We start from the raw sequence: 21,126 nt of genomic DNA on the forward strand, positions 1-21,126 counted from the left end.
TGATAATCATAATTAATGAATTTGAACCAGAAACTGACTGAAGAGCAAATTATACAGGGTGGTCTACGAGTCGATGTATCAGAATGTTAATGCATTTTATGTATCACTCCGGACACATACAGTAACAGTAATTGATATGATTAGCCTTTGGCTTGACTATGTAATAAAACAGCTAATACTGTGTTGTTTATGTTACTCAATGTTCCCATTTGCCATCTCAGAGTCAGACCACTGCCTTTCTAAATGTCAGCATCCTTAGAAACATCATAGAAAGTCAGTGGAGAAAGGCATAGCCTATAGTTCATCATAACATTGTAACATAATTCATCATAATTCACCTGCTATATTATGTACCCCATTTTTCCTCCCCCTTCTTAAAGACGTTCTTGTGCTCAATGTAGAAAAGTTCTGCCCTGCACGTTGACGGGATTGGTTACATGTTTGTGATTGTAGAAAATCCATGGGTTCCATGCAGAGGTGTAAAGAGTACCTGAAAACCATACTTGAGCAAAAGTACAGATAACTTACAGTGAAAATGACCCCATTATAAGTTACAAGTCACCAATTCCAAAATAACTTGAGTAAAAGTTTTAAGGTGATGATACACGGGGCAACTTTTTGAGCAATGATGCCAGGCTATGTTGCTGAGCGACGTTGCTTGGGCACTTTCCCGTTAACATATAGATAGATAAATAGATAAAACATTTTTATGGATACTTTGTTGTCCATTCTCAATGAGAAAGTGCCCAAGCAACACCGCTCGGCAATACTGCCCAGCAACATAGCTCAAAAAGTTGCCCTGTGTATCATCACCACAGAATATCTGATTTTACTCATACTAAATTTAGGCTCAAAGATGCACTAGTCCTCAACAGCAAAGAGACATGCCAGTGAAATTCAAGAAACGGTTGATTTGTGAGAAGAACAATCATATTTATTTTCTATAAAATAAATAAATAAAATAAAACCAAACACCTCAAAATTGCAATAAATCAAGGTTGACAAAGCAGCCTCTTAAACTTCCATAGACAATGAAGTCTCAGTTAAGCTCAAAAAGAGAATAAGTAGCCTAAATCAGTATCCGTCAAAAAGCTCTCTTCAGTATAACAGATACATAAAACAATGTTAAGTAAAATTAAAAAGCTTTGAATTTTTAATTTTACTTCTTGCACTTTGGTCTCATTGGTGGCTGCAGTCATGTACTCGTCTCTTTAGTGATTCACAACTACTTGCTAAATTAATGCTCTTGCATTCATGTAAAGTAGCCTTGTTAACAAGTTTCGGTGAGTAAGGGCAAAACACACAAGATGTGGTACTTGCAGTGCCCTGCAGATGACAATATTGCTCATTTTGTAGCAGAAAAAGTTAGGTGCCATGCAAAATGTAATGAGTAAATGCATCGCTCATTGTAAATGTACTGGAGTAAAGAGTACATATTTTCAAAAATGTAGTCAAGAATAGAGTAAAAGTTGCTCATATCTTTGATACTCAGTAAAATTACAGAGTAGCCAAAACGATATCAAGTACAGTAACAAATTACTTTTACTCAAATAATTTACACCTCTGGTTCCATGAAAAACCTTCAACATCCATGGAACCTTTCCATTCTACAAAAGGTTCTTTAGATTATAAAATGTTCTTCAAGAGCAGTTCACTGAAAGGTTCTTTGGGGAACTCACAATGGTTCTTCTATCTTTGACATCACTGTGAACCCTCCCTTTTGGAACCTTCATTTTTAATGCATTTAAAGAGATTATCCAATAGTGAAACTTCTGTCATCATGAGGGGGAGTAAACATTTTAATTTTTGGGTAAACAATCCCTCTTTTTAAGTTACAATATTAAATGAAGCATTTTAAATGTAAAGAGCACTGTATTTTTTTTTTTTTTTTTTTTTTTTACATTACAAATGTTGGTATCATCTGATAATGGGAATAATATACACATTATGATTCCAGTCGAATTTTTGATACACATTATGATTCCAGTTAGTGATATCATCATATTTTACATATGAAATAAGGTCATACACATACAGTATATCTCAAAAGCCGTATTCACATATATCCTCACAAAATTATATATTCCCATAATTCCTATCTACATATATTTTATAAAAACTAATTACATTTAAAATCTCAGTAACTCTGAGCCTCTAGCCACGACATTCTTGCATTTATATAGTGGCAGAGACGAGAAAGAGCAGAACTTGTTAACAGGGCTCTCCAGAAGAGAAAATCAACCTGACAGCAGCAGCAGCACAAGCAGACTCCCGTCCATGACTGCTCACACAGATCCTCTCTGCTGTTTATCATTATGTTTATGTGTTCTGCGGTATTTTTAAAAAGAGGTTATCAAAGACATAAATTTTCTGTTTCAGAGTGTGTTTAATGATATTAAAGGGGACATATAATGAAAATCTGACTTTTTCCATGTTTAAGTGCTATAATCGCAAATTTGCAAGTGAAAATGGTGTACCAGTTCTAAGGCCATGGGAAAGGTTTGAGCCAAGCATGCTAACTGTTCTGTCATTGGCTGCACAGATTAGCACAGAACACTATTTAAAGTCTAGGCCAGGTACAGTTGTTACCACACCAAATATAGGGACTGAAAAGAAGTGATTTTTCATGACATTTCCTTTACTTGTCTACTAAAATATTAATAATTATCAACACCCATAAGCAGATCATATTTGCCACAATTAGCTCATAAACACAAGAAGCTTTTTTGTTCCAACTGTACCCATGTTGTACCCACTTCAAAGTGCACGTTTTTGAAAACAATTCTGTTATCGTCCGTGTAAACTACAAAAACGTGAATTTGTGAAAATGGTGACGTCACGCATAGGGTAGACCAGGTAGAGTTGATACAGGAGTACATTAGAAACACCTTAAATAACTTGTGTGCACAACAAGTCTGATTTGTGATATTTTCTTCACTCATGCGTATTAGCGCCCTCTTCGATCGTGGGAAATTTGAAGTACATGCGCTTCTCCAGTCCGAAGATATTGGCAGAAGTTTTTTTTCTAAGGTAAGTTTTTCACTTCACCATGTCCCTTCCACATTAAATAGCATCCTTACATGACTGTTAACTTACAAAATTCAGATAGCTATCCAATCAGAGAAAATGCATGAAGTGACCAGGTGTTAACAGGACCATAGGCAAACTAGAGGCTAACAAGGAACAGGTGTGGGTACAGGGGTTACATTGGTGACAACACCTTTAATAACTAAAGAAAAAAAAGGCAAACGGGAACTAAACCACAGGAAAAGAAAACCAGAAACAGCTAGATAGAATAGAATAGAATAGAATAGAATAGAATAGAATAGAATAGAACAGAATAGAATATCAGAAGAAGAGTACTTGAACACAAAACTCACAGAACATAGAGGAAATTGTAATAGTGACACTGAAAACGGAAGTAAAAATGTCACAATAAATTTCAATGAATAGTTTATAATATATTATTATATTATATATTATACATATATTATACAATATGGCCATTATATTATTAATGTTAATGTATTATACAATATGGCCATTCATGTTAACAAACTTGTGGATTGACTCAGGTGTGTTCTAATTAGGGAGACATTCAAAATGTACAGTGTTTGGGAGTAACATGATGCTCTAAAATTGTTCATTAGCATACTCTGCTCTTCTCAAACCGGTGTAATTTGTGGCCATCTTGTGGTGAAAGGATGAATAACACCTAACCACAGTTCTGCTGATACAACCTGACCTACACGAGTAGGCTACATCCCATTTGAAAAACTTAGAATGAAGATGACTGAAAATATATTATAGATGGGCTAAGAATATTAATAGTAAAAATGACCACAACAGCAAAAACAAACAAACAAACAAAACAAACAAACAAACAACATAAAACAGAGTGTATGTGCATATTAAAGTCACTTTCACATTATATCAAATGCAAGACAAGACATGAACATGTGAATAAATCTTTATCTATATATTATGTATCATTTATGTTATTATTATTTAAGAATGCAGAGACAGAGAGTGAGAGAGAGAGAGAGATTTTTTATGAAAGAGTAACTACTCCAGTGCTAATAAATTAATAAAAGTCGAATTCCCAGTCTTTAGTTTTACAAAGTAAATTTTATTTTATTTTTTATTTTGAACACATGTAGCATATCTTTATTTCAGAATGCAGAGAGAAAGAGATTCATTTACTCCTCCAGTGCTGATGATTTTTTTTTTTTTTAAATATATCATATTAAAGTTACTTAAATCTGTCATCAATTTCAAAAGAAAAGCACAAAAAAGAAAAAAAAAAACACACACACATTATATATATATATATATATATATATATATATATATATATATATATATATATATAATTTCAAATTATGAAACATCTACACATGTAAAAATGGAAATAATCAGGTTATTTCTGCCAATCAAATTTCCTTCATCATTACAAGAAATATGTAAACTTTCACCCCTTATTTCTGCATATACTCTAGAACCTAGATAAAATTGTCTCTACTTTTAATATATTTTTTTTTTTACAAAAAATATCCCCTTTCATATATTCATATACATATTATTTCAACTACCATTTACTATATACATTATATAAATAGAAACTTCATGGTGTTTAAAGAGCCCCTATTATGCTTTTTCAAATATTACCTTTAATGCAATGTGTAATGTAGCTGTCTGTGAATGTAAACAGTCTGCAAAGTTGTGAAGCCGAAAAAAATAAAGTTTGAGCAAAAATAAAGATAAATAAAGTTATTGTCTCTCAAAAGAAAGAATCGATTCTGAACAGCCTAAATGAGTCGTCAGGAATTCAAATTCCCACTGCATTACGTCACTGTGCAACACATTTACATAATGCCCGCCTATGTTCTGCGTTGTCCGCCCTCAAACACTGTGGCTTTTTTGTCTGGTTAACATCATGTCGAGAAGACATTGTGTCCTATGCTGTGAAAGTAAATTGTTTTATTTTCACTTCCGAGTGATGAGGCTGCAAAGAATCAGTGGTTAAAAATATTTTTTTCAATGATACCACAGCAGTAACTACAATCCTAATCTTTTGTTGTGTTCCTGTGTTTGTTGTGGAGTTCAACACGGGATTCACTTTTAACTTTGAATTCACTTTGAATTGTGTCCATTAAAGCAGATTGTCTGTCGTTCTTTCTGCTTTGAGTAATGATAAAGAATGGAGCAAACTTTGATGTTACAACAGTCATTAGTGGTCTGCTAATGTATACTTTTATTGTTTATTGATACAGTTAATGATACAGTTCCCGCATATACACTGCAATAAATTAATAAAATATACACAACTGTTTGTTGCTGGACACTTGTTAATGCCGATGGTGAGGAATTACAGTTGCAAAATCTCATAATGTACATCAAACTGAGTAGCGTATCACTGAGAAACGTCCTGCTCAAGGTTCTTGCAATAACTAGTTCTTCCAATGTTTCATCATCAGACTCACGCTCGAATTGATATGGTAAAATCGACACCATCGTTACTGTCTTTACAGTGTGTTCAATTGATTATATGCACAGAGCGTTCTTTAGAACTTCCGCATTAATATAAGCCAGCTCGAAAACTTCCGGTGAGATGTCACTTGCTGGTGTGTTGAGCATCAATAGTATACTACTTACACACACTTTTGCGTGAAGAAAAAAAAAAAAAAAAAAAAGTGTCAAAATTGTAATATTTATTGTGCACTTTAGTTAGATTAATTGAATAAAATGTGTGTTTTCACAAGTATGCCAAAATCATTGATCTTGCGCTGCACTGACTGACAGCTGCTGTGATTACAAAGGGAAAGCGCAGCGCTCGCAATAAGAAAAGTTATTGTTTTTCATAAGATTTTGTGAGTACTTCATACTTCACATTGACAAAATGCATTTTTAAACCTAGATATTTTATAATGTGTAATATTTTGTCAAAAATGTAACAAAAAAGTGAAAAACTTTTAGAGGAATTGGCTGATATATGCGCAAATAAATGCTACTTTGCCGCCATCTGCTGGTTATAGTGGTAATTATTGTCTTTTTTATTTTTAAAGGTCCCGTTCTTCGTGATCTCATGTTTCAAACTTTAGATAGTGTGTAATGTTGTTGTTAGAGTATAAATAAAATCTGTAAAATTTTAAAACTCAAAGTTCAATGCCAAGCGAGATATTTTATTTAACAGAAGTCGCCTACATCGAACGGCCAGTTTGGACTACATCCCTCTACTTCCTTCTTTAATGACGTCACTAAAACAGTTTTTGACTAACCTCCGCCCACAGGAATACACAAGAGTTGCGTTTGTAGAGTGTGTTTGTCGCCATGTCGTCGAAACGCTGTTATTTTCATCCCGCAGTCCAATCAGCGGGTCTGATTCCGGCACAAATTGATAGGGTAAAATTAAAGACAACATGTTTACAATAACACTGAGCGCGTGCATCTCCACGTTATGGTAAGAGGCGTGACCTTTCAGGGCAAGGAGCGCTAACTGCTGTCGAATCACAACACAGGAACCGCTGGCACAATCAGAACTCGTTACGTATTTCTGAAGGAGGGACTTCATAGAACAAGGAAGTCATCAGCCCGTTTTTATGACAGTGGAAACAGCGGTATACAGTAAAGTAAATTATGTGAAAAATATTGTGTTTTTTTACACGCGAAACATGAACACATGTTATATTGCACACTATAAACAATCAAAGCTTCAAAAAACCACGAAAAATGGGACCTTTAAATGTGTTTTCTAATGTTGAATTTCCTACATTTTGAAATGTTCAGTTTTACAGTAGGGGCAATGTCAAAAAGAGAAAGATGTTTGTCATCAGTGTTGGGCTCCTTACTTTAAAAAAGTAATGTTTGCTAGTTAGGCTACTTCTCACAAATAGTCGGAGTTATCAGTTACATCATTATAAAAGTAACTTACCAGGGGTAACTACTGCATTACTTTAAAAAAAATAAAAATAAACAAAACTCAAATAACTTATGCCCCTAATATTAAATATTTAAAAAAAAATTCTTGTACTTGTGATTATCCGCTCTTGTCACGACATATTTCTCTGTAGTACTATAGGCTACTTGTTGGTAGTTAAAGAAAAGGCATATTTATGTTTAAATACTATGTTATGTTTTAAATTTCTATTTGATAATGAAAAGTCACATGAGTAAGAAATAGTAATGGAGTGGAGTGGGTCAGACAGACATGATTTTGACCACTTCATTACGTTTTGTTTTGTAGAAAGCAATTAAAATTAAAATAAACAATTAAAATGTCTCCTTGCTGTTTTTGTCACATTCATAATCTTTTGCTGGTTCTTTATGGCAAGCTTTATGTGAGTGCTTGAGTGCTATAGCCTATATTAAATAAACGCTCATTATTATGGTTTATTCTCTCCAGTATTTAAGGAAATAAATTAATATAAATGTGATTAGTCAACTAATGGCTTAAATGAACAACTCCTAGTCGACTAGAAAAAAACAAACAAAAAAAACTTATTTCACATATTTTCGATCCAGCATGTCACAAAGGGTATTCTGCGCTCGCATGCTCACAGACACACACACAGCATCATACATTATTATCAGTCTAAAATTATATTTGTGTGTGACTAACCCCAACACACACCAGAGAAAAAAAAACTTTGCAGGTCCTATGGCTGAGAGAGAGTCTACTCGGATGAAAACCGCTTCAGTGAGCTCAATTATAGTAATGTGGGATTTTTGGTCAGTAACGGTAATGGCGTTGTAACGGGAGAAAAAGTAATTCATTTGATTACTTTATACTTTACACTGAAAAAAATAATGCCGTTAGTAACGCCGTTTATTTATAATGCCGTTATTCCCATCACTGATGGTTTTGTGTCAATGTACAGCAAGTACAGAATGAACAGCTAACAGTTCACCGGAAATGCCTGAGCTGGCTAAAGGACAACAAGGACGTGCATATAGTCAATTGCTGAGAACTGAGCAAAACCTCCGGAGCTAAAGTTCAGTTCTGGTAATGAGCGTTTTGTTTCCAACACGTGCTGTAAGCAGTAGACCAATCGTAACAGACTGGGCCATCTGGCCAATCAGAGCAGAGTAGGCTTGCGAAAAGGTGGGATTTAGAGAGACGGAATCATCAGAGTCGTTTGAGAATCATTGAAAAATGTGGTGATGTGCAATGTATATTATGAGACCTCCAGGTACCTAAAAAATAGCATAATAGGGGCACTTTAAATAACTGATAATTCTGCTAAAAGTACTTCACAATTCCTTAAAGCAATCTACTGTTACTAAAAATAAAAACCCCTCTATATTCTTTGAGTCTATTTTGAATTTTGATATAAAGGCCTAAATAAAAGATTACTTCTTATTACATTTATTATTGGAACCTGCAATACGGTTGATCTCCTGATGAAACACCTCTCCACCTTCTCCTTTTCTCCAGCTTATTTTGCTGTCACTTTCCAGCCCCATGCTCTTCAGCTTTTCACTTATCTAGAGAAGACCAGGGAGAGAAAAAAAAAAAAAATAAATAAATAAAAAATAAAAAATCAAACATAACAGCAACAATATGTGATATGAGAGGTGCTTGCCAGTTCAGACATCGAGAACACAATGCTATATGATGTTGTGGTTGGTTGTCATGGTTCTATTATGCATTCAAAATTTGACACTGAAACTAAACAGTTTTTACGGCAGAGACAAACCTCATTCAGGATGGCAGTCTGTATGGAAGGATCATTCAATGTGCATTTTCCATTACAGGACAATTTTAGTTTGACAATCTGCTTTTTAATCAACTTGTCATCTAGAGAAATTAAGAGTTCATCATTAACACAGAAGATATATCAATAAATGAAAACATATGTCAGTAGGTCTGTTTCAGTAATGATCTACAAATCTCTTGTTTGAATCATTTGATTCTTTTAGGGAAACTCACCTCCATGGCAGATAAAAGGACGCTTTAGATCACAGCTTTCATGAGCCCATTTCCCAGAATTGATTCTTGACATGCCGACACACTCAGATCCTGAACTCTGGGATGGTTGACCTTCTGTCCAGTATCTGAAACTGAGATTCCCACTATCAGACCACTGCCAAGAGTCCAGGAACAGACCAATCCAGAGAGATGCTTGATTACGGATCAGATTCTGCTGCTCTGCGCTGCTGATACTCGCCAAGTCAGTGTGGTGTTGTCTGCAGTAACTCTGAGCATCTCTCCATGTCATAGCAGTCGTAATGATAATAAAACCAGAGCTGTCTGTTCAGAAACACCAGATAAAAACCAGCCCTAAAAACCAGTCCAGGATCAGCTAAAGTGTGGGGGAAAATGAACCAGATTTGAGAACTCACCATTGAAACACACAAATGGGAGAGCGGTGCTGCAGCTCTCATCATACCAGTTTCCATTAAAACTATTCACACACTCTCCATCACCATTTGGTTCTCCTGGATTCCAGATACTGTACTGGGACTGTGTGCCTATAGACCAGACCCAGCGATACTCTGTTCCATTGTGGAGACCTATCCATACTGAACCACTGTATCCAGCATCCACTGTATTTACCAGCAATCTCGCGTCGCTCATGTTGTCAGCAGTGGCCAGATCAGTGAATCTCGCTCTGCAGTAACTCTGAGCATCTTGCCATGACCTGCTTTCATTTATAAACTGGTACTGGTATTTGCGCCCTTTAGGAGGGAAATGACAGGATTATAAAGATAATAGATAGTTGAAGATACAATCATGATTAAAAAGCATGTTGCCCTAAAACACATAACATTTTCTGTGATCAATTTATAAGCGGAAACTGAGCCAATTAAATTTGTAATAGACTGAAGGAGTAAGCAGATAGTCCGAAAATGAATGAGATTGTACAAATTCATACAAATTAGACACCAAACCTTCAAAACTTAAAATAGTTACGCTATTTACACTAATGCTGTATAGGTACTTTAGAATTAAATTTTGGTAAATATATAAAATTTTGGACAGTTAATAATTACATTTTTAATTTTGAAATTATGTGGCATTTTAAGCCAACCGGGTAGTTAGCATCATCCTGGTTCACTTGACAAAAACCCAATATGTTTTTCCACTGGCTCTTGGATTATTCCACAAAATAAGGTCTGTGACTAACAGAAGCTTATGATTCTTACACATCTGTTAATCTTCACAAATGAACACAACTTTTATGAATTTTAAACAAACACAATCTTCAGAAGTCAAAAGCTATACGTAGGCTATGAAGAAACTACAGTCTCATCACTTCAACGTCACCATCACTAAGCTTACAACTACTATTTCAATCTTTGTTTAAAAGATTTTCCTTGAAAGTTTGAGATAAGTTTGCAAGAGTATGATAATAAACACAAGGCTATAAAAGTGGACATTTGTAGATGAGTTTCTGATTGGCTGATGATGTTTAATGTCCCAGACTACCTCTGTTGTCCCATTTTTTTCCTCTTGAGATTTTTTAAAGCTTTTACTTGTCTTGTAAAAGGCTGTTACGGTCACACGTTGTTGCAGCAAAGGATGAGATGTAGGATCTAATTGCAGCAATTTACTGAACAGAACTCAGAATCACTTGAATAGGAAACAGAACAGCAACGTATACATAGAGAACTGACAAAGGAACTGAACAAACAGGGCTTAAATACACAGTGAACAGAAGATCTAAACAAGACTAACAAGACACAGCTGAACTCAAACACTAATCAAATCAGGAACCATGACAACAAGTGGCGGGAAACTGAAAACAAAGGGGAACATGTGACCAAAGAAAAACTCTAAACATGAATTAAACATGAATTAAACAGAACAAAACAACTCAAACCGTGACATTACCCCGCCCTCCCGGAAGGCGCATCCCGCGCCGTATAATATTAACGGAGTGGGAGGGTGGGCACTCTGGAGGCTGGCAAGGGCGTGGCTAATCAGGACAGGAAGCCTCCAGGGCGGCCCAGGCAGTTCGGGGGGGCCAGGGCAGTGCCGGTAATTCGGGGGCCCAGGGTGACGCTGCCTTGTGGCCTTCTTCTTGAAACCCCTCTTGGCCACTACAGCAGACTTACTGCACCTATCAGGTTCCCATCAGCAGGCTCGTGGGCTGGAGCCCCCTCTGGGCTCGGGGCAGAGACGTGGGCAGAGACTGGAGCCCTCTCTGGGCTCGGGGCGGAGACTGGAGCCCTCTCTGGGCCCGGGGCGGAGACGTGGGCGGAGACTGGAGCCCCCTCTGGGCTCGGGACAGAGACAAGGGCAGAGACTGGAGCCCTCTCTGGGCTCGGGGTGGAGACTGGAGCCCCCTCTGGGCCCGGGGCGGAGACCAGAGCCCCCTCTGTTCTCGGTGCAGAGACTGGAGCCCCCTCTGGGCTCAGGGCGGAGACTAGGGCGGAGACTGGAGCCCTCTCTGGGCTCGGTGCAGGGACTGGAGCCCCCTCTGGGCTCAGGGCGGAGACTAGGGCGGAGACTGGAGCCCTCTCTGGGCTCGGTGCAGGGACTGGAGCCCCCTCTGGGCTCAGGGCGGAGACTAGGGCGGAGACTGGAGCCCCCTCTGGGCTCTGGGTGGAGACAGGGGCGGAAACCGAAGCCCCCTCTGGGCTCGGGGCAGAGACTGGAGCCCCCTCTGGGCTCGGGGCAGAGACAAGGGCGGAGACAGGAGCCCTCTCTGGGCTCAGGGCGGAGACTGGGACGGGCCTCTTGTGACCAGGCTTGCAGGCTGGGAGAACGGAGGTGGACTTCAACACTGACCTGACAGATGCAAGTGGTGGGTCAGCAACTTTGGCCCCCAGGTCAGCGCTGTTGGATACCCACTTCCATGCACGGGGAAACACAGGGGGACAGAAATGGGTGATTCCATTGGAGGGGTATGTGAAGGGAACTGGTGTGGGGTGAGCTGACCAGGCCAAGTGTGTTTCTGATGGGGCTGGATAAGTAAGATACTTTCCCTTAACTTCTACTTCAAAATTAGAACCATTCAAATAGAGAATGAGATTCACAGACTCAACTAGAGTGAAGTAACAAGCAGGTTCACTATACCGAATAGTATCTTCATCCAGACCCATCAGAAAACATGCACCGAGGGAAGCATCAAGCCAGCCCTCCTGATAAAAGACCTCAAGAAACTCCTCCACATACCTCTCCAAAGGACAACCCCTCTGCCTCCAGTGTTGCCAACTTAGCGACTTTGTCGCTAGATTTAGCGACTTTTCAGACCCCTTTAGCGACTATTTTTCAAAAAAAACGCCTAGCGACAAATCTAGCGACTTTTTGGACAAACCTTAGTAACTTTTCAAATGTCACCAGCACTGTCCTGTGAGCGCGAGATCTTGCTTTCCCGCTGCCGTCACACCTCTCTTGGTGTCTACTCTGTTCATTGAGTGGCTGAGAGCAGCAGGAGCACCGTTGAGTGCACAGCATCTGACAGACGTGAATGAGCGAGCTACACACGAGCACACAGTGTTGCCACGAAGTGATGTCTCGCGCATATACTTGAATGAGAGCGAGACATCACTGCCGTTGTCAGAGCGCGATCAGACCAAACGAATCGAGTGATGAATGCCGTTGGACATAGTGGTGCATTAGAGGTAAAAAATGATATAAATACTGTTCGGTTTCTCACACAAACCGATCGTTTCTTGTCTTAGGACATCAATGTGTCGTCACGAGCTGCAGGGTTTAATTTGGACTTGTCTAAGCAAGTTTTATTTACTCTTATTGTAGAAGTTCCCATCCACTAGCATTATTTGACTGACAGACAGCAACGGTTGGAGTTAAAAATCATCATTTGTGTTCTACTGAAGAAACAAAGACACCTACATCTTGGATGCTCTGGGGGTAAGCAGATAAACATAAAATTTTCATTTTTGGGTGAACTATACCTTTAAGGGAACCAGGGTGATGTGGGTTGGCCTACAAAAATATATAATTACTGTAGCACTCTATTACTAATGTATTTCCTATCATAGAATAAAATGTAAAAATATCTTGAGCTTGTGTTAACCACATACGTTATTTCAGGTACTTAACCACAAACCCATTCAAAAAAACTTATTGACTTTGGGATAATGGAACTGGAAGTCCTGGAAGTGCTAAAATGCTAACTCAGTTTTAGGTTTTGGCCTTTAAAAACACATCATCCCTGCAGCACTCTATATTCAATGTTATACTGTTTGTCATACTGCATAAATAATTTTATAAGATTTCTAGCATGCTTTCTGTATAGGTTAGCCTATAATTTATTGGCAATTTGAATTTTTGGGTTATTCTAAGTGTCAGGTTTTTAGAAAGATTTTTTTTTTAATAGTAATCAGCATATTGTTGTGTTTGTACTCACTCACTGTTAAATAATGCACAATACTTCAGAACATGAAATGATAGTCATTCTGTCTAACATGCTCTAATTTGTTAGTTGCTTACATCCATGGCAGATAAAAGGATACTCCAGATCACAGCTTTCATGGGCCCATTTCCCAGAATCTTTCCTTGACATGCCGACACAGTCACCAGATCCTGAACTCTGGGATGGTTGACCTGCTGCCCAGTTTCTAAAGAAGCGGCTCCATTTGTCAGACCATTCCCAAGAGTCCTGGAACAGACCAAACCAGGTGTAATATCCATAGAACACAACCCGAGTTATCTGGTTATTTTCTTTAGAGTTGTGGATGGAGGGCAGATCTGTGTAATACTGTCTGCAGTAGCTCTGAGCATCACTCCAGTTTTTAGCACTTTGAATCATAACGTATCCATTATTTTCTAATGAGAGAAAAAAAGAATCAGTTTATAGCTCTTCTTTCCCAGTTAAACTGCTCAATAAATTTAAAAGAACAGGGAACTCACCCTTGTAGCATGTAAAATATCGTCCATGGCTACATGCAATATCATACCAGACCCCGAAAAAATAAGCTGCACAAGATGCATTCTCATTTGGCTCTCCTGAAGCCCAGTTAGAGTACGGAGAAAATTTTTCTTCTCCATTAGACCAAGCCCAGCGTTTCTGTGTCCCTCTCTTCAGTCCAATCCACACAGATCCGCTGTATCCAGCATCCACTATATTTACCAGCCTGTTCACATCATCCATGGTGTCTACAGTAGCCAGGTCAGTATACTTCTCTCTGCAGTAACTCTGAGCCTCTGGCCACGACATTCTCAAATTTATATAGTGGTACTGACGAGAAAGAGCAGAACTGCTCCAGAAGAGCCCTGTTAAAATCAACATGTTGAACCATCTATATGTGTACACATCATCATAAATACAGATTACAAATGACCACACCAACCTGACAGCAGCAGCAGCAGCACAAACAGACTCCCGTCCATGACTGCTCACACAGATCCTCTCTGCTCGATTCTGATAAGAAATGATCAAACACACATTTTCTGTGTCACAGGTGTGTAAGAAGGGAATTCAACCCATATATTGTGAATTTATTGTGATTTATTGTGAGAAATGCACCCTGAATTCTGTTTACAGATGTGATGTAATGATGCAAAGACAAACGACTGCATGCTCGAAACCCACCAGTACCGATTTTATTATAAAACAATATTACAAGCTTACCCTTGTGAATCAGCAAAGGTAGGAGATGGTTTTGAACACTAGCTGGTTATGCACTTGCTCAAAAATTTATATTGGATTATTTTAACCCAAAAAAAAAAAAAAAAAAAAAAAATTATGGACAGCAGCTTTAAAGTTCAAAATGAGATTAGGAGGTTCAGTCTGCAATATAATATGGCTTTTGGCCTCATTCAGGTCTAAGACAAGATGCAAGTTATTTTCATATTCAAATAGCTCATTTTCATTGAAGATGTTTCCACACGTCGCATCTTATCAATGGACAAACCATCTTGCCAAAAAACATCTTAAAGAAATCATGACAGAGTCTAACACAAAACACTAACATATGCAATAGAACAATTTGTATATGTGCCATTATATTAATATTATTATTATTTATATTGTTGTTTTACGGAGATCAATAACTGTTGCAAAACAGTTCATTTCAAATGTGTGTAAAATAAAGAAAAAACATGAACATTTTAGATATTGGGCATGGATGTAAAATGAAAATAAAATGTACTTGTTCAAAATAATTTTTAACCCATTCTCCATCACCAACCCCAACTCCTATTTGATTAATTTACAATGGTAAACAGAGACAACAGCAAATTGGAAACATATACACAAAACATACAGTAGGCTAACAACTCTATAAACTTAACACATACTGACATTGGCAATTGTAGGCTGTAAACTGTAAAAAAAAAAAAAAGTATTGATTTAACTTTTTGTGTTCATTTATAAAATTTGTCAACTTGAAATGTGAAGTTGTATTAAATGACAACTTGGATATTTGAGTTAGCTGAATTAGTTAAATCTAGGAAAGTAAAATGTTAAATTGTTATTGCCAATTCCAGCAATAAGTTTTTATTTGATTTTATTTGATTTTTTTTTTTTTACAGCATTAACATGATTGTAAATTATGGTCAAATATAAAATAGTAATTTCTTACCTATTTTTTTTTTTTTTTTTGGGTGGGAGGGTAAATCCTTTATATTTTTACACAGAGACGTACGACTGCTAATGTCACAAATGGACATGTGATGTCACAGTTCTGGTTATTTAAGACAACTCTGTCCCTAAATGGTAAGTAATACTAAACAAACTATCTTTGTTTGCTTTACATGTTTGTCTTCTTTCTTTTCTAGAACAGAAAAAGCTACAATGTGGACCAGACATTTAGACATTTAGTCAAAACAGACTCTCTGCCACTTGCATATTTGTTTATTAGATGTTTTGTTAAATATGAGAGTGTTGTACTCCCTGCACTATTTAACACATTTATATTGATTGTTTACATAACTTTCCTTCACATATCAGAATGTGAACCATTATAGAAACCTCTGACACAGCATCTGACCCACCTGAACACAACGAATTACACTTCTATTAACATTTAAACTTAGAACTTTGCCGCATTAAATGCTTTTGTTCATGCACATGCAACAGAATATCATATGCTGATTTTTGTGGCAAGACATGAGTAATTTTCATATTCAAATAGCTTGTTTGCATTTGTGGACCGTCCATCACACTGCTTGTCGAAAATGGGAAAAAAATCATTTTGAAGACTTCAGATGCCGATATGTCGTATATGTCTTTAGATGTTTTATACAGTCTTAAAAATAAAGGATCCAAAGGGAGGTTTTCGCAGAGGCTTTAAGTAAACAGTTCTTAAAAGAACCATTTTTTTTCTTAGTGTGAAGAACATTGAAGTCCCCCTGCAGTCAATAATTGTATCCATTAAAACTCATCTTTGATAATCATAATCAATGACTTTGAACCAGAAACTGACTGAAGAGCAAATTATACAGGGTGGTCTACGAGTCGATGTATCAGAATGTAAATGCATTTTATGTATCGCTCCGGACACATACAGTAACAGTAATTGATATGATTAGCCTTTGGCTTGACTACATAATCAAACAGTAAATAATGTGTTGTTTATGTTACTCAATGTTCCCGTTTGCCATCTCAGAGTCAGACCACTGCCTTTCTAAATGTCAGCATCCTTAGAAACATCATAGAAAGTCACTGGAGAAAGGCATAGCCTATAGTTCATCATAACATTGTAACATAATTCATCATAATTCACCTGCTACATTATGTACCTCATTTTTCCTCCCCCTTCTTAAAGACGTTCTTGTGCTCAATGTAGAAAAGTTCTGCCCTGCACGTTGACGGGATTGGTTACATGTTTGTTATGGTAGAAAATCCATGGGTTCCATGCAGAGGTGTAAAGAGTACCTGAAAACCATACTTGAGCAAAAGTACAGATAACTTACAATGAAAATGACCCCATTATAAGTTACAAGTCACCAATTCCAAAACAACTTGAGTGAAAGTCTTAAGGTGATGATACACGGGGCAACTTTTTGAGCAATGATGCCAGGCTATGTTGCTGAGCGACGTTGCTTGGGCACTTTCCCGTTAACATATAGATAGATAAATAGATACTTTGTTGTCCATTCTCAATGAGATAGTGCCCAAGCAACACCGCTCGGCAATATTGGCCCGCAACATAGCTCAAAAAGTTGCCCCGTGAATCATCACCAGAGAATATCTGATTTTACTCATACTAAATTTAGGCTCAAAGATGCACTAGTCCTCAACAGCAAAGGGACATGCCAGTGAAATACAAGAAACATTTGATTTGTGAGAAGAACAATCATATTTATTTTCTATAAAAAAAAAAAATAAAATAAAACCAAACACCTCAAAATTGCAATAAATCAAGGTTGACAAAGCAGCCTCTTAAACTTCTATAGACAATGAAGTCTCAGTTAAGCTCAAAAAGAGAATAAGTAGCCTAAATCAGTATCCGTCAAAAAGCTCTCTTCAGTATAACAGATACATAAAACAATGTTAAGTAAAATTAAAAAGCTTTGAATTTTTAATTTTACTTCTTGCACTTTGGTCTCATTGGTGGCTGCAGTCATGTACTCGTCTCTTTAGTGATTCACAACTACTTGCTAAATTAATGCTCTTGCATTCATGTAAAGTAGCCTTGTTAACAAGTTTCGGTGAGTAAGGGCAAAACACACAAGATGTAGTACTTGCAGTGCCCTGCAGATGACAGTATTGCTTATTTTGTAGTAGAAATAAACTGCTGCAGAAAAAAGTTAGGTGCCATGCAAAATGTAATGAGTAAATGCATCGCTCATTGTAAATGTACTGGAGTAAAGAGTACATATTTTCAAAAATGTAGTCAAGAATAGAGTAAAAGTTGCTCATATCTTTGATACTCAGTAAAATTACAGAGTAGCCAAAACGATATCAAGTACAGTAACAAATTACTTTTACTCAAATAATTTACACCTCTGGTTCCATGAAAAACCTTCAACATCCATGGAACCTTTCCATTCTACAAAAGGTTCTTTAGATTATAAAATGTTCTTCAAGAGCAGTTCACTGAAAGGTTCTTTGGGGAACTCACAATGGTTCTTCTATCTTTGACATCACTGTGAACCCTCCCTTTTGGAACCTTCATTTTTAATGCATTTAAAGAGATTATCCAATAGTGAAACTTCTGTCATCATGAGGGGGAGTAAACATTTTAATTTTTGGGTAAACAATCCCTCTTTTTAAGTTACAATATTAAATGAAGCATTTTAAATGTAAAGAGCACTGTATTTTTTTTTTTTTTTTTTTTTTTTTACATTACAAATGTTGGTATCATCTGATAATGGGAATAATATACACATTATGATTCCAGTCGAATTTATTATGTCAGTGATATCATCATATTTTACATATGAAATAAGGTCATACAGATACAGTATATCTCAAAAGCCGTATTCACATATATCTTCACAAAATTATATATTCCCATAATTCCTATCTACATATATTTTACAAAAATAATTACATTTAAAATCTCAGTAACTCTGAGCCTCTAGCCACGACATTCTTGCATTTATATAGTGGCAGAGACGAGAAAGAGCAGAACTTGTTAACAGGGCTCTCCAGAAGAGAAAATCAACCTGACAGCAGCAGCAGCACAAGCAGACTCCCGTCCATGACTGCTCACACAGATCCTCTCTGCTGTTTATCATTATGTTTATGTGTTCTGCGGTATTTTTAAAAAGAGGTTATCAAAGACATAAATTTTCTGTTTCAGAGTGTGTTTAATGATATTAAAGGGGACATATAATGAAAATCTGACTTTTTCCATGTTTAAGTGCTATAATCGCAAATTTGCAAGTGAAAATGGTGTACCAGTTCTAAGGCCATGGGAAAAGTTTGAGGAAAGCATGCTAACTGTGCTGTCATTGGCTGCACAGATTAGCACAGAACACTATTTAAAGTCTAGGCCGGGTACAGTTAGTACACTTTTTGCTTTTTCTGTTACCACACCAAAACTAGGGACTGAAAAGAAGTGATTTTTCATATGACATTTCCTTTACTTGTCTACTAAAATATTAATATTTATTAACACCCATAAGTAGGTCATATTTGCCCCAATTAGCTCATAAAAACATGAAGCTTTTTTGTTCAAACTGTATCCATGTTGGGTACTTCTTCAAAGTGCACGTTTTTGAAAACAATACTGTTATCGCCCCGGTGTAAACTACAAAAATGTGAATTTGTGAAAATGGTGACGTCATGCAGACCAGGTACAGTTGGTACAGGGGTACATTATAAACACCTTTAATAACTAAAGAAAAAAAAGGCAAACAGGAACTAAACCACAGGAAAAGAAAACCAGAAACAGCTAGATAGAATAGAATAGAATAGAATAGAATAGAATAGAATAGAATAGAACAGAACAGAATATCAGAAGAAGAGTACTTGAACACAAAACTCACAGAACATAAAGGAAATTGTAATAGTGACACTGAAGACGGAAGTACTGATGCTTTCATTCATGAAAAAATGTCAATCAATTTCAATTAATAGAGTATAATATATTATTATATATTATACATATATATATATGGCCATTATATTATTAATGTTAATATATTATACAATATGGCCATTCATGTTAACAAACTTGTGGATTGACTCAGGTGTGTTCTAATTAGGGAGACATTCAAAATGTACAGTGTTTGGGAGTAACATGATACTGTAAAATTGTTCATTAGCATACTCTGCTCTTCTCAAACTGGTGTAATTTGTGGCCATCTTGTGGTGAAAGGATGAATAACACCTAACCAGAGTTCTGCTGATACAACCTGACCTACACGAGTACATCCGATTGACTGAAAATATAGTATAGATGGGCTAAGAATATTAATAGTAAAAACGACTACAACAAATCAACAACATAAAACAGAGTGTATGTGCATATTAAAGTCACTTTCACAATTATATCAAATACAAGACAAGACATGAATGATGTTTTATACAGTCTTAAAAATAAAGGATCCAAAGGGAGGTTTTCGCAGAGGCTTTAAGTAAACAGTTCTTAAAAGAACCATTTTTTTTCTTAGTGTGAAGAACATTGAAGTCCCCCTGCAGTCAATAATTGTATCCATTAAAACTCATCTTTGATAATCATAATCAATGACTTTGAACCAGAAACTGACTGAAGAGCAAATTATACAGGGTGGTCTACGAGTCGATGTATCAGAATGTAAATGCATTTTATGTATCGCTCCGGACACATACAGTAACAGTAATTGATATGATTAGCCTTTGGCTTGACTACATAATCAAACAGTAAATAATGTGTTGTTTATGTTACTCAATGTTCCCGTTTGCCATCTCAGAGTCAGACCACTGCCTTTCTAAATGTCAGCATCCTTAGAAACATCATAGAAAGTCACTGGAGAAAGGCATAGCCTATAGTTCATCATAACATTGTAACATAATTCATCATAATTCACCTGCTACATTATGTACCTCATTTTTCCTCCCCCTTCTTAAAGACGTTCTTGTGCTCAATGTAGAAAAGTTCTGCCCTGCACGTTGACGGGATTGGTTACATGTTTGTTATGGTAGAAAATCCATGGGTTCCATGCAGAGGTGTAAAGAGTACCTGAAAACCATACTTGAGCAAAAGTACAGATAACTTACAATGAAAATGACCCCATTATAAGTTACAAGTCACCAATTCCAAAACAACTTGAGTGAAAGTCTTAAGGTGATGATACACGGGGCAACTTTTTGAGCAATGATGCCAGGCTATGTTGCTGAGCGACGTTGCTTGGGCACTTTCCCGTTAACATATAGATAGATAAATAGATACTTTGTTGTCCATTCTCAATGAGATAGTGCCCAAGCAACACCGCTCGGCAATATTGGCCCGCAACATAGCTCAAAAAGTTGCCCCGTGAATCATCACCAGAGAATATCTGATTTTACTCATACTAAATTTAGGCTCAAAGATGCACTAGTCCTCAACAGCAAAGGGACATGCCAGTGAAATACAAGAAACATTTGATTTGTGAGAAGAACAATCATATTTATTTTCTATAAAAAAAAAAATAAAATAAAACCAAACACCTCAAAATTGCAATAAATCAAGGTTGACAAAGCAGCCTCTTAAACTTCTATAGACAATGAAGTCTCAGTTAAGCTCAAAAAGAGAATAAGTAGCCTAAATCAGTATCCGTCAAAAAGCTCTCTTCAGTATAAC

General features: G+C 36.8%; 1 protein-coding gene across 1 annotated transcript; it reads right to left on the minus strand.

The window, feature by feature from the left end:
- Positions 1-7,653: 7,653 nt before the first annotated feature.
- On the minus strand, positions 7,654-14,328 carry LOC125252012 (macrophage mannose receptor 1-like). Its single transcript, XM_048165079.1, has 6 exons — positions 14,263-14,328; positions 13,403-14,185; positions 9,343-9,678; positions 8,930-9,250; positions 8,697-8,797; positions 7,654-8,484 (listed from the first exon to the last, which is right to left on the minus strand). The coding sequence occupies exons 2-6, from the start codon at positions 13,719-13,721 to the stop codon at positions 8,350-8,352; spliced, it is 1,212 nt and encodes a 403-aa protein (XP_048021036.1). The 5' UTR covers positions 13,722-14,185; positions 14,263-14,328; the 3' UTR covers positions 7,654-8,349.
- Positions 14,329-21,126: the final 6,798 nt, after the last annotated feature.

The sequence above is a fragment of the Megalobrama amblycephala genome, linkage group LG17 (assembly GCF_018812025.1).
Source record: "Megalobrama amblycephala isolate DHTTF-2021 linkage group LG17, ASM1881202v1, whole genome shotgun sequence".
NCBI lineage: Eukaryota > Metazoa > Chordata > Actinopteri > Cypriniformes > Xenocyprididae > Megalobrama > Megalobrama amblycephala.

Coding starts and splice junctions, on each gene's coding strand:
- LOC125252012 (XM_048165079.1), bottom strand. CDS start 13,721: ATGATTCAAAGTGCTAAAAACTGGAGTGATGCTCAGAGCTACTGCAGA. Junction 9,251..9,342: donor CCCATTTGTGTGTTTCAATG/GTGAGTTCTCAA, acceptor GTTTCTGAACAG/ACAGCTCTGGTTTTATTATC. Junction 8,485..8,696: donor AGACTGCCATCCTGAATGAG/GTTTGTCTCTGC, acceptor GGTCTTCTCTAG/ATAAGTGAAAAGCTGAAGAG.